The 13,672-nt window shown below is 43.4% G+C and overlaps 2 protein-coding genes across 2 annotated transcripts; one reads left to right on the forward strand and one right to left on the reverse strand.

The window, feature by feature from the left end:
- Positions 1 to 935: 935 nt before the first annotated feature.
- LOC118358869 (protein FAM183A-like) lies at positions 936 to 2,668 on the forward strand. The gene is made up of 4 exons (XM_035736843.2): positions 936 to 1,237; positions 1,983 to 2,042; positions 2,116 to 2,219; positions 2,344 to 2,668. The coding sequence occupies exons 1-4, from the start codon at positions 1,099 to 1,101 to the stop codon at positions 2,455 to 2,457; spliced, it is 417 nt and encodes a 138-aa protein (XP_035592736.1). The 5' UTR covers positions 936 to 1,098; the 3' UTR covers positions 2,458 to 2,668.
- Positions 2,669 to 3,631: 963 nt separating this feature from the next.
- ebna1bp2 (EBNA1 binding protein 2) lies at positions 3,632 to 13,632 on the reverse strand. Its single transcript, XM_035736844.2, has 9 exons — positions 13,437 to 13,632; positions 13,204 to 13,287; positions 6,611 to 6,786; positions 6,143 to 6,266; positions 5,196 to 5,285; positions 5,001 to 5,076; positions 4,733 to 4,862; positions 4,391 to 4,595; positions 3,632 to 4,247 (listed from the first exon to the last, which is right to left on the reverse strand). The coding sequence occupies exons 1-9, from the start codon at positions 13,530 to 13,532 to the stop codon at positions 4,200 to 4,202; spliced, it is 1,029 nt and encodes a 342-aa protein (XP_035592737.1). The 5' UTR covers positions 13,533 to 13,632; the 3' UTR covers positions 3,632 to 4,199.
- Positions 13,633 to 13,672: the final 40 nt, after the last annotated feature.

Below are 13,672 nucleotides of genomic sequence, written 5' to 3' on the forward strand. Positions count from 1 at the left end.
AAGTGCTCCAAGTATCTTCTGCCAGTGTCTGCATGACAAAGACTATGTCCCAAATTGCTCCCTTTTCCCTATATAGTGGACTACTTTTGTCCAGGGCCCATAGGGCTCTGGTCAAAAGAAGTGTGCCATGTAGCGAATAAGATGCCATTTGGGACAGTGTACATCTAAAACATTCTGAGTGGTGAGATTGTGTGTGTGTGTGTGGGGGGGAGATCAAGATATGAAGACAAAAAAAAAGTAAGATTGATAGCCACTAGCAAAACCTAGTAAGCTTACAACATAAACCAAAGACAAGACAAATGGGTCTCGGAATCAATATCAAACACAACGGTCTTTTGAAATTAAATCAACAGCAGTCTGAAAAACAAAAACTCACAGACTAACCAAGCAATAATCTCAGGCTATATATATATATTATTCGTCAAGCCTATCAGATATAAATATAGCCTTAGAGAAGAGGTCGGCCGAGGACAACCAATGTCTTGTATTGGAACTGGACACCACCTCTGGCAGGGTTATATAGAGGGAGACCGGGGATCCTCATGTCAATACAGCTATGACCTTGTCATCACATTCTACTCATGCAGCCAGGCCTAAATATATATATATTTTTAAACACGTACTGAACGGAGAAGCTCGTGTAAATGTTTAAAGCACCTAACGTTTGATATAGCATCTCTAGATATCAAACAAGCAAACTTGGCATGCATTTTACAATGTTTTCTTTGATGTTTTTCAATTGCCAACGTTGAAGTAAATTGATTTAATGGTGGCCTACAAGACAGAATGTACTCTCTTCACTAGCAGGGCAAGAGCACAGTAGACTACAGCCCCTGTAGCTCTGAACAGAAATACATTTTTAATTTCATCCACGGCTGACTGAAAGAAAACGTGTTCTGTGCGCCCTCGTGTGGCCACTAAATACTTGCACATTCTGAGATGTTGTTTACTGTTGTCAGGCAACGAGAGACCTCAAGAAGACTTGTTGCGATTGAATATTAGTTTGTGTTTCGAAGGCTGGCTTGCTACGAAGTTGCCCAACTACGTGGTGTCCTCCCGTGTTCTCTCCGGATTGCGTCCGAATTTACACGAACCAGGATGGCAGCGGCTAAGCAACCAAAAGAAAAGCACCCGGTGGATATTGTTCATCAGAACGCAATTCACGTCGAGACCATAAAGAAGGAGAATAGGAGCCAACGATTGTACACGCTATTTAGCATAAACCCGTACAAAAGACGTAAGCACATTCGATCCGCCGTAGAAAGGTTTGTGTATTAATGTGAACCATGAGGAATTTCATGATGAACAACTACTGTAATTGATTTTGTCCAATCTCTCCTACTGTGTCATAAACTAGTATCACAGGAATGAAACCACTTCGAATGCTTTAGCTATATACAAACTCAAAGTACTTGACAAAAATAAAACACCTAGCTATCACCACACTCCAATTATGAAATACAACCTCCTGAGTTGACAGCCTTTTACACTTTGCCGAAACCTCTCTGCTGTTTAAGATCAGTCAGTTAGTAACATTACTGCAAGGACAATACCAGGACGACAAGAGCTTCAACCAGAGGAGTCTGCTCAACTCAGTTCAGGGCCACCTAACTTGTCCCGAAAGCTTTTTCAGTCAGAGCGTCTGGATTATGGAACACCCTGCCAACCAGTGAGAGTATTGTTGCTTGCTTCAAGGTAGACCTGAAAAGGTGTCTAGTGTAAAACCAGTCATATGAAGATTAAGGCATTATGTTACTTAAAATGTCAGATACTGTAGGACCAAAGGAATTTCAACTCTGAACTGGTATCATTATATTGTATATTTTTGCCTGTTTTGATTTGTTTTACATATAGAGTTATCTTAAGCGTTATATTGTAATGATGTATTGAAGTATATAGTTTTCTGTCCGGAACTACATATATCAGCTATCTAGCTAAATCTCTGACAAATAAACCAATAGTCATCTTCTTTTATTTCTCAGTTCATGTTTTGACTGACAAGCCTATGGCCAGCCCCACCCACGACAACATAGAGGAGGATCGTAAGTATAACGGCTAGCTTTTCAATATTATCAGAGATGTTGGCCAGTCTCTTAGATTATGTTTCCTCCCCAGCTGCTTTCCTGAAGATCATCAACAGGGCTTGTTTGGAACCAACCAAGAAATACACTCACCCCCAAACAGAGAGCCAAGAGATAGGCTGGACATCCAGACCTCTGGTAAGAACTCCCCCCTCTGTGATTATGAGAATACATTTCAAAGTTGTCCCCTTCTCTAGTGTCCTTAGCCTGCATTCCTACAATCAAAATTTTCCTAAAATAGATTTTTTTTTGCCCTGTCAAGATTGTTTCAGATCGCAGTGATAGGAGACTGAACTGGCCACGGCAGAACTCTGAGATCACCAAGTACATGGATTCAGCATGGCGTCTGAAAGAACAGACACAGAACCTGGGCTAGATCTCCGGACCTACTACAAGCCTCAATTTGGATAAACTACTGGATCATTGGCCTCTTTGCTGGGTATCGATTGAGAAATATTAAATGGAAACATGGCTATGAAGAATATTGCTTTTACTGTCCCAAGCAAACAACTGGTTGCAGACAGACCGACTGTATAATGTCAAACACCATAACGTCATTCAGAAAATAAATATTGAACTAGTACAAATCATTTGTCAAAAAGAAACAGGAGCAGGTATCGCCTGGTCCCAGGTCTGTTTGTGCCCTTGCCATCTCCACTGTGGTCATTAATGTCAAGCCAAACATGACACCGCATGACAAGGAGTTTGTATCAGGCGCTCGAATCAAATTTTATTTGTCACATGCACTGAATACAACAGGTGTAGGTAGACCTTACCATGAAATGCTTACTTACAAGCCCTTTACCAACAATGCAGTTCAAGAAAGCTTTAAGAAAATATTTACTAAATAAACTAAAGTTAAAAATATATTTTTAAAATCAAGAAACGTACATAATGGCAAGGCTATATACAGGGGGTATGCATCATTAATAGACAGTGAGTAGCAACAGTGTAAAAACAAATATAAATGGTCTGGGTAGTATTTGATTTTTTGTTCAGCAATCGTATGGCTTAGGGGTAGAAGCTGTGAAGGAACCTTTTGGTCCTAGACGTGGCGCTCTGTTACCGCTTGCCATGCAGTAGTCTATGACTGGAGTCTGACCATTTTGGGGGATTTCCTCTGACACCGCCTAGTATATAGGTCCTGGATGTCAGGAAGCTTGGGCCCACTGTTGAACACTGAGCTGTTGTCAATGAACAGCATTCTGACATAGGTGTTCCTTTTGTCCAGGTGGGAAAGGGCAGTGTGGAGTACAATAGAGATTGCGTCATCTGTGAATCTGTTGGAGCGGTATGCGAATTGGAGTGGGTCTAGTGTTTCTGGGATAATGGTGTTGATGTGAGCCATGACCAGCCTTTGAAATCACTTCATGGCTACAGACATGAGTGCTACGGGGCGGTAGTCATTTAGGCAGGTTAGCGTTGCTTTCTTGGGCACAGGGACTATGGTGGTCTGTGTGAAACATGCAGGTTTTACAGACAATCAGTGTCAATTCGCAGACTTGAAAAATTGCAGATTTCGCTAAAAATCTATAAGTATTAACAAAAACTAAATGACAGCAGATATTTATTGAAGTGGCTTGATCATTTTAATCACCATCAGAAAATAGCATCACAAACTTAAACGCGATACAACAATGTATAAAGATTTATTTTAAAACAAACATTATTTTTTTTTTACAGGCGGTAATAAAATAAACTAAATGTAATTGTCTTTTGATGTCCAAATTCATGTTTGGGGTTTTAAACCACCCCTCTGCAGAGGGAGTGTAGCAGGGCAGCTATTGAATTTGGCGTATATGGTACGGTTCCGCTCAGTCAGGTTTTGTACAAGGTGACATTCCAAAGCTCACATGCAGCCAAGTCCGCATCTAGCCTCAGCGATATTCTAGGAAAGATCATTCTGAGGGCAGGATGCAAGTGGACATCTTGGGTCATAGTGACACAAATTCCTTCATATCAGTCCACTGCCCCAAGGGCTCAATAACAGTTGGTGTGTGTGATTAAGAGGGCTGGGATGCAATGTGTGTAACCCAAGACTGATGACGAGGTGCAAACCTGGCTGATGTCATAGACCGAGGGACCAATCAAACTGCAGGACCTTCAGCACTCAACTCCTTAGGAGCGACCCTTCATCTTCTTGCGTGCATTCTTGCCCGGTCGTTTCTGAAGAATCACAAAACATATTAGAAAAGGAGCAAAACGACAAAATAACTACAATTTCAAATAACAGGGAAAATGTAATTAAACAATCGATTATTTTTTACTTTATTTCAAAATGTGATCAATGATGTTTGTCAGTCACTTACAGTCCCTCCTTTGGAGGGGCCCCTTCCTCCTTTTCCTCCAGGTCCCGCTTTGCCTCCTTTCCCTCCCTTTCCTCCTTTCCCATGAGCCACCTTGGCACGAAACCCTGACACATCATTGTGACTGTCCTTGGTGTTCCACTTGGTTCCACTCTTCTTTCCACCAAAGCCAAACCTCTGGTCCTTATACTTCCTCTTAGCATTGGGGCTGTCAAGTCAGAGGTTTGAGTCGAGGTACAGTACACACAAATGTGTTATAAAAAGCACTGAATACAAATGAGTATAGGTAGGTAGTGGAGAATAAGCATTGGTGCACGACATTCACATCTGTGTGTGGCGTCTTACCCTTTTTTGTTCATGGCTTTTTTATCAGGTGTTTGGCCTCCTGCTGTTTTCCCTGATCCTCCTTTAGCTGGAGCTCCTCCTTTAGCCGTCTTCTGATCTCCTTCCAGGAAGTCCAGTTTGTCAGTCATGCCTACGAGAGAGGAGGGTGTTTAAACGTCACGAATCACATTGGGCAGTTTCAGCAGATACTGTCAACCAGAGCCACTTACCAACAACAAGTGTGAACAAGTTGGGTCGTAGGCCACAACACGTAGAACTGAGGACCTACCTTTTTGATACTTCTTCACAGCATACATCATGGCCTTCTTCTCCTTCTGTCTCTTCTGAATAACCTCCACTTGCACCTACAGGACAGATTTCATATGACCACTTGTACCAAGATGACATAATAAAAGGTTACATGCCAGTGAGACCACCACTGCTGTCCTTTAAGGAAAAAGAGATGGGAGGAGAGGATACAGACCTTCTTGCCATACTTCCTCTGTTCTCTTAGTTTCTTGGCCTTTTCTGACTTCTCCATCATTGTCTGCTTCATGATGAGTTTCTTCCTGATCTGTGGGAAAAGACAACAGATCGCATTATTCATGACCACACCAGTGTTTCAGTGCCAGTAAAATGTCAGAATTTGCTGGACAAATGTGAGATTCAACAGCCATACCAATAGAAATCCATTTGAATGCCTCCACGTGTAAGATAATGTTTTATTAGGAGTGCCCACTGGTGATTTATTGACACGACACCACTATGGAAGTGATTGCACTAATAATAAAGCACGTCTCCCTCTGTCCATCTGGCTAGTCAATATCCGCTGTTTCAGTGTCCATTTATTTGTTCAACTTGTGCCTTTATCCTTGTGAAAGTAGCTAGTTAGCTTGATTTGCATTTCTTACTTTTTTTCTTCTTCTTTTAAACGGCCAACTACTCGACCAGACATTAGATTAGTGGAAGAGGAGGAAATCAAAATGATTTCATCTTAATACTCCTTCTTGGTGGACTTGTATGACACGTCTCACCTGTATGCATAAACTTATGTCCGTCATAGTCTCACTGGTGCAGGAAACTTTGTGGGCCAGTAGCATGATACAATGCTGCTAGTTGGCAAGCGAGAGCTCAAGACAGACTGGCAGATTAGAGATTATAAGATAACAAGACAACCCGAACCAATCTCCATGCATAGCCAATGTGATTTAAAGAGGATATTGATTTTTTGTCAGGATACTTTGTCAAATAATGCTTTTAAGCATTAAAAAAAAAAATTATATATCTGCCATAAACAGGCAATTACAGAAAAGTAAAACAACTCTTTTTATAACAGTTTTGGTGTCAGAGATCTACCCATACCTGATACAATTAAGTGACATAGACATGGCAAGATATCTCTGGGTCTAAGGCTACCGCAGGGCATCCTACCTTCTGCATTTGCTGGTCCGACTTGGCCATCTCTGCAAAGTAGTCCTCAGGTCTCTTGGTGGCTATCTTAAGCTTCAGGAGCCGGGGCATCGCCTCCAGAACAGCGGCTTGAGCTTGGCGGTAGCTGGAGGACATCACCGTGAGAGAGGATGTGTTACAATTGCCATAGCTTAAAGAGCATAATATTACACCAAAGTCTCTCTTCAGTATGATATGAATAGATTTTTTTTATTTATTTAACTTGGCAAGTCAGTTAAGAACAAATTCTTAATTACAATGACTGCCTACACTCGCCAAACCCTAACCAGGACGACGCTGGGCCAATTGTGCACCGCCCTATGGGACTCCCGATCACGGCTGGTTGTGATACAGCCCGGGATCGTACCAGGGTCTGTAGTGACGGCTCTAGCACTGTGATGCTGCGTCACTCGGGAGCCCCACACCCATGTATCGGGGCAATACACTCACAAGAACATCTCTCTCTGGAAGTCGTCATCCGGGTTGAGGTCTCCGCTAGCCTTGTTGTCAAGTCTGCCCTCGGACTTGGCAACGATGTCATCAGCTGGGAGATTGACCATGTCCAGCCTCTCTACCCAGGGTAGTGTGTTCTTACGGAAGTCGGCGAGGCACTGTTTCAAACCCTCCTGTACACAACCATGAAGAAAATAAGTATTAGAAAAGCCACCTGTGATTTACATACTAGACAGGGCAACACCAATTTGGTGACTTCTGGTAGATTAACAAAAATCGCAGCACGTTTTTGGACCCATTCAGCAGTTTTACCTTATTAAGTACAATACCATTGGAAACGAACGTTGAAAGTTATTTATATTCCTAAAACTTACAACAATACTAATCACGTTTTTTTTTTAAAGACAGTGCTGCATTTTGATTATAGTGGGTCGCCAACGCAGTAAGTGTAACACTTTTGTTAATCACTAGGGTTTCTGTTAGCCAGTAATTGCCGGCTTTTGGCAACAACAACAAAAAAGCCCCTAAACAAAATAACAACTGTCACAGGTCAATTGTCAGGGAGAAAAAATCCAATTGCAAAATAAAGCTTTTTGGCCTATTCATTGATGGAAATACCAGTCGATTAGGAGTGTAACGGTACATACAGTGGGGCAAAAAAGTATTTAGTCAGCCACCAATTGTGCAAGTTTTCCCACTTAAAAAGATGAAAGAGGCCTGTAATCTCCATCATAGTATCTCGGTCCCAGCTTTGATGCACCTGTACTGACCTCGCCTTCTGGATGATAGCGGGGTGAACAGGCAGTGGTTCGGGTGGTTGATGTCCTTGATGATCTTTATGGCCTTCCTGTAACAACGGGTGGTGTAGGTGTCCTGGAGGGCAGGTAGTTTGCCCCCGGTGAGGCATTGTGCAGACCTCACTACCCTCTGGAGAGCCTTACGGTTGAGGGCGGAGCAGTTGCCGTACCAGGCGGTGATACAGCCCGCCAGGATGCTCTCGATTGTGCATCTGTAGAAGTTTGTGAGTGCTTTTGGTGACAAGCCGAATTTCTTCAGCCTCCTGAGGTTGAATAGGCGCTGCTGCGCCTTCTTCACGAAGCTGTCAGTGTGAGTGGACCAATTCAGTTTGTCTGTGATGTGTATGCCGAGGAACTTAAAACTAGCTACCCTCTCCACTACTGTTCCATCGATGTGGATAGGGGTGTTCCCTCTGCTGTTTCCTGAAGTCCACAATCATCTCCTTAGTTTTGTTGACGTTGAGTGTGAGGTTATTTTCCTGACACCACACTCCGAGGGCCCTCACCTCCTCCCTGTAGGCCGTCTCGTCGTTGTTGGTAATCAAGCCTACCACTGTTGTGTCGTCCGCAAACTTGATGATTGAGTTGGAGCGTGCGTGGCCACGCAGTCGTGGGTGAACAGGGAGTACAGGAGAGGGCTCAGAACGCACCCTTGTGGGGCCCCCGTGTTGAGGATCAGCGGGGAGGAGATGTTGTTGCCTACCCTCACCACCTGGGGGCGGCCCGTCAGGAAGTCCAGTACCCAGTTGCACAGGGCGGGGTCGAGACCCAGGGTCTCGAGCTTGATGACGAGCTTGGAGGGTACTATGGTGTTGAATGCCGAGCTGTAGTCGATGAACAGCATTCTCACATAGGTATTCCTCTTGTCCAGGTGGGTTAGGGTAGTGTGCAGTGTGGTTGAGATTGCATCGTCTGTGGACCTATTTGGGCGGTAAGCAAATTGGAGTGGGTCTAGGGTGTCAGGTAGGGTGGAGGTGATATGGTCCTTGACTAGTCTCTCAAAGCACTTCATGATGACGGAAGTGAGTGCTACGGGCGGTAGTCGTTTAGCTCAGTTACCTTAGCTTTCTTGGGAACAGGAACAATGGTGGCCCTCTTGAAGCATGTGGGAACAGCAGACTGGTATAGGGATTGATTGAATATGTCCGTAAACACACCGGCCAGCTGGTCTGCGCATGCTCTGAGGGCGCGGCTGGGGATGCCGTCTGGGCCTGCAGCCTTGCGAGGGTTAACACGTTTAAATGTCTTACTCACCTCGGCTGCAGTGAAGGAGAGACCGCATGTTTTCGTTGCAGGCCGTGTCAGTGGCACTGTATTGTCCTCAAAGCGGGCAAAAACGTTATTTAGTCTGCCTGGGAGCAAGACATCCTGGTCCGTGACTGGGCTGGGTTTCTTCTTGTAGTCCGTGATTGACTGTAGACCCTGCCACATGCCTCTTGTGTCTGAGCCATTGAATTGAGATTCCACTTTGTCTCTGTACTGACGCTTAGCTTGTTTAATAGCCTTGCGGAGGGAATAGCTGCATTGTTTATATTCGGACATGTTACCAGACACCTTGCCCTGATTAAAAGCAGTGGTTCACGCTTTCAGTTTCACGCGAATGCTACCATCAATCCACGGTTTCTGGTTTGGGAATGTTTTTATCGTTGCTATGGGAACGACATCTTCGACGCACGTTCTAATGAACTCGCACACCGAATCAGCATATTCGTCAATATTTCCATCTGACGCAATACGAAACATGTCCCAGTCCACGTGATGGAAGCAGTCTTGGAGTGTAGAGTCAGCTTGGTCTGACCAGCGTTGGACAGACCTCAGCGTGGGAGCCTCTTGTTTTAATTTCTGCCTGTAGGCAGGGATCAGCAAAATGGAGTCGTGGTCAGCTTTCCCGAAAGGGGCGGGGCAGGGCCTTATATGCGTCGCGGAAGTTAGAGTAACAATGATCCAAGGTTTTACCACCCCTGGTTGCGCAATCGATATGCTGATAAAATTTAGGGAGTCTTGTTTTCAGATTAGCTTTGTTAAAATCCCCAGCTACAATGAATGCAGCCTCCGGATAAATGGTTTCCAGTTTGCAAAGAGTTAAATAAAGTTTGTTCAGAGCCATCGATGTGTCTGCTTGGGGGGGGGGGATATATACGGCTGTGATTATAATCGAAGAGAATTCTCTTGGAAGATAATGCGGTCTACATTTGATTGTGAGGAATTCTAAATCAGGTGAACAGAAGGATTTGAGTTCCTGTATGTTTCCTTCATCACACCATGTCCCGTTAATCATGAGGCATACGCCCCCGCCACTCTTCTTACCAGAGAGATGTATGTTTCTGTCGGCGCGATGCATGGAGAAACCCGTTGGCTGCACCGCCCTGGATAGCGTCTTCCCAGTGAGCCATGTTTCCGTGAAGCAGAGAACGTTGCAGTCTCTGATGTCCCTCTGGAATGCCACCCTTGCTCGGATTTCGTCAACCTTGTTGTCGAGAGACTGGACATTGGCAAGAAGAATGCTGGGAAGTGGTGCGCGATGTGCCCTTTTTCGGAGTCTGACCAGAACACCGCCGCGTTTCCCTCTTTTTCGGAGTCGTTTCCTTGGGTCGCTGCATGCGATCCATTCCGTTGTCCTGTTTGTAAGGCAGAACACAGGATCCGCGTCGCGGAAAACATATTCTTGGTCGTACTGATGGTGAGTTGACGCTGATCTTATATTCAGTAGTTCTTCTCGACTGTATGTAATGAAACCTAAGATGACCTGGGGTACTAATGTAAGAAATAACACGTAAAAAAACAAAAAACTGCATAGTTTCCTAGGAACGCGAAGCGAGGCGGCCATCTCAGTCGGCGCCGGAAGTTCACTCAAAATGAGAGAAGAAAAAAAAGAAAATCACATTGTATGATTTTTTATGAATTTATTTGCAAATAGAGACAGCTGCACCACTTGGGAGCCCCAAAACTAACCATAATCTCTATGGGGGTGCCACAGGGTTCAATTCTCGGGACGACTCTTTTCTCTGTATATATCAATGATGTCGCTCTTGCTGCAGGTGATTCTTTGATTTACTTCTACACAGACGACACCATTCTGTATACATCTGGCCCTTCTTTGGACACTGTTATCAAACCTCCAAACGAGTTTCAATGCCATTACAACTCTCCTTCCGTGGCCTCCAACTGCTCTTAAATGCTAGTAAAACGAAATGCATGCTCTTCAACCGATTGCTGCCTGCACCCACCCGCCTAGCATTACTACTCTGGACGGTTCTGACTTAGAATACGTGGACAACTATAAATACCTAACTCTCCTTCCAGACTCACATTAAACCTGTTTGGGATAGGGGGAATTTTCACATTTGGATGAAAAGCGTGCCCAGAGTAAACTGCATGCTACTCAGTCCCAGTTGCTAATATATGCATATTATTAGTAGATTTGGACAGAAAACACTGAAGTTTCTAAAACTGTTTGAATGATGTGAGTAAAACAGAACTCATGTCAGGCGAACACCGGAGAAAAAAACAACCAGGAAGTGGGGAATCTGAGGTTTGTAGTTTTTCAAAGCGTGGCCTATCGAATACACAGTGTCTATGGGGTCAAATTGCACTTCCTAAGGCTTCCACTAGATGTCAAACGTCTTTAGAAACTTGTTCGAGGCTTCTACTGTAAAGGAGGGGCTCATTGAGTCAGTGGTCTGGCAGAGTGCCACATACTCGTGATGCTCGTTCACGTGAGGTAGCCCTCGTTCCATTGCTTTTCTACTGACAAAAGGAATTCTCCGGTTGGAACATTATTGAAAATGTATGTTAAAAACATCCTAAAGATTGATTCTATACATCGTTTGACATGTTTCTACGGACTCAAACGGAACTGTTGGACTTTGTCTGGACCTAGTGCTCGCGTCTCATGAATATGGATTACTGGGCTGAACGCGCTAACAACAAGGAGGAATTTGGATATAAATTATGAATTTTATTGAACAAATCAAGCATTTATTGTGGAACTGGGATTCCTGCGAGAGCATCATGATGAATATCAAAGGTAAGTGAATATTTATAATGCTATTTCTGACTAATGTTGACTCCAACATGGTGGATATTTATTTGGCTGTTTTGGTCTCTGAGCGCCGTACTCAGATTATTGCATCGTATGGTTTTTCCGTAAAGTTTTTTTGAAATATGACAGTGGTTGCATTAAGCATCTCCAATCCCAATTTAAATCTAGAATCGTCTTCCTATTTCCCAACAATGCCTCCTTCACCCATGCTACCAAACATACCCTCGTAAAACTGCCTATCCTACCGATCCTTGACTTTGGCAATGTCATTTACAAAATAGCCTCCAACACTCTACTCAGCAAACTGGGTGAAGTGTATCACAGTGCCATCCGTTTTGTCACCAAAGCTCCATATACTACCCACCACTGCGACCTGTATGCTCTCGTTGGCTGGCCCTCGCTACATATCCGTCGCCAAACCCAGTCGCTCCAGGTCATCTGTGGTCCTTCTGTAGCTCAGTTGGTAGAGCATGGCGCTTGTAACGCCAGGGTAGTGGGTTCGATCCCCGGGACCACCCATACGTAGAATGTATGCACACATGACTGTAAGTCGCTTTGGATAAAAGCGTCTGCTAAATGGCATATATTATTATTATTATCTATAAGTCTTTGCTAGGTAAAGCTCCGCCTTATCTCAGCTCACTGTTCACCATAGCAACACACACCCGTAGCACACGCTCCAGCAGGTATATCTCACCGGTCATCTCCAAAGCCAAAACCTAATTTGGCCACCTTTCCTTACAGTTCTCTGCTGCCAATGACGAAAAAAATGCAAAAATTAAAATACACTTATATATATATATATTTTTTTTAATCACTGAAGTTGGGGACTTGTATTTCCCTCACTAACTTTAAGCATCAGCTATCAGAGCATCCAACCAACTACCTACCTCATCCCCATATTTGTTCTTCTGCTCTGTTGCACACCAGTATTTCTACCAGTATCCTCATCTGCACATATATCACTCCAGTGTAAATGGCTAAATTGTGATTACTTCACCACTATTGGCCTATTTATTGCCTTACCTTCTTACTTAATTTCCTCACACTGTATACATGTTTTTCTATTGTGTTATTGATTGTATGTTTGTTTATCCCATGTGTAACTCCGTTGTTGTTTTTGTCGCACTGTTTTGCTTTATCTTGGTCAGGTCACAGTTGTAAATGAGAACTTGTTCTCAACTGGCCTACCTGGTTAAAATAATGGTGAAATAAAAAAAATAGAATACAAACAGTGACAAAGGTTGGCTGTTTTCAAAGTGATAAATTTGTCAGTCAAATTTGTGTATTGGTGTGTGGCAAATTTTATGGAGAGACCTACTCGAATTATTCGCGCCATTTGAGAAAGAAAATTATAGCTGCATTCTAAGTCCCGCAACCCCAAGAGTGTATGACACAAATCAAAGACATTTCTCCGTTTAAGCTATTGTAATGTGTAATGTTGACAATAAACCTCTATAATAACAGTATGTAATCCCCCCCTGCGTGTGTAATGTAGTAACTAACACACTGTCCACATCATGGAGTAACGTAATATAAATGAGAGAGTAAAACAATTCAATAACTTAATTTAGGATGATAGTAAAAATGAAGCAAACTCAGACTTTTCCAATAATCATATATCTCACTAGTTTAACCATTTAGAGAGAGCAAAAAATGACCCTGAACAGTTTAACCAGGCTTAACGATTATAGCCTACATTGGACGTAGGTCTTTGGAAACAATGGTGGGTTGCGCATGTCAACACTCACCACATTGTTGACAATCTTCTTCGGTTCTTGTGTTGTAAAGTTCAGTCCAGGCTTTAACAAACCCTTTGCAAATGCATCTTGAAGCTAATGAAAAAGAAACACAGCAAATGGAAGCTTTTTATAACCTAGCTATAGTAGAGTTAGCAAAGACATCGCTAACTAACGTTAACTAATATTTAACTTCGCTAATGTTAGCTAGCTACCAAGCACCACGCTATAGAATATCCAGTTACCTCTCCGTCAGATAATTCGCTGTCATCCTCATCAGACGTCTCACCTAATTGCTCGTCATCTTCGTTAATATCCATGGTATTGTTAACGAGAATCATTGGATACAAACAGTTATTTGATGTAAAAGCGGTGCTCACATGGAGCGGTTCACGTGGGAAGGAAGTGGCGGCTTTATAACAGTCCTCCGAAAATATCTCCCGGGGAAACACTCAGCCCAAATAGATCAAAGGTTCCTACG

The sequence above is a fragment of the Oncorhynchus keta genome, chromosome 26, assembly GCF_023373465.1.
Source record: "Oncorhynchus keta strain PuntledgeMale-10-30-2019 chromosome 26, Oket_V2, whole genome shotgun sequence".
NCBI classification, from domain to species: domain Eukaryota; kingdom Metazoa; phylum Chordata; class Actinopteri; order Salmoniformes; family Salmonidae; genus Oncorhynchus; species Oncorhynchus keta.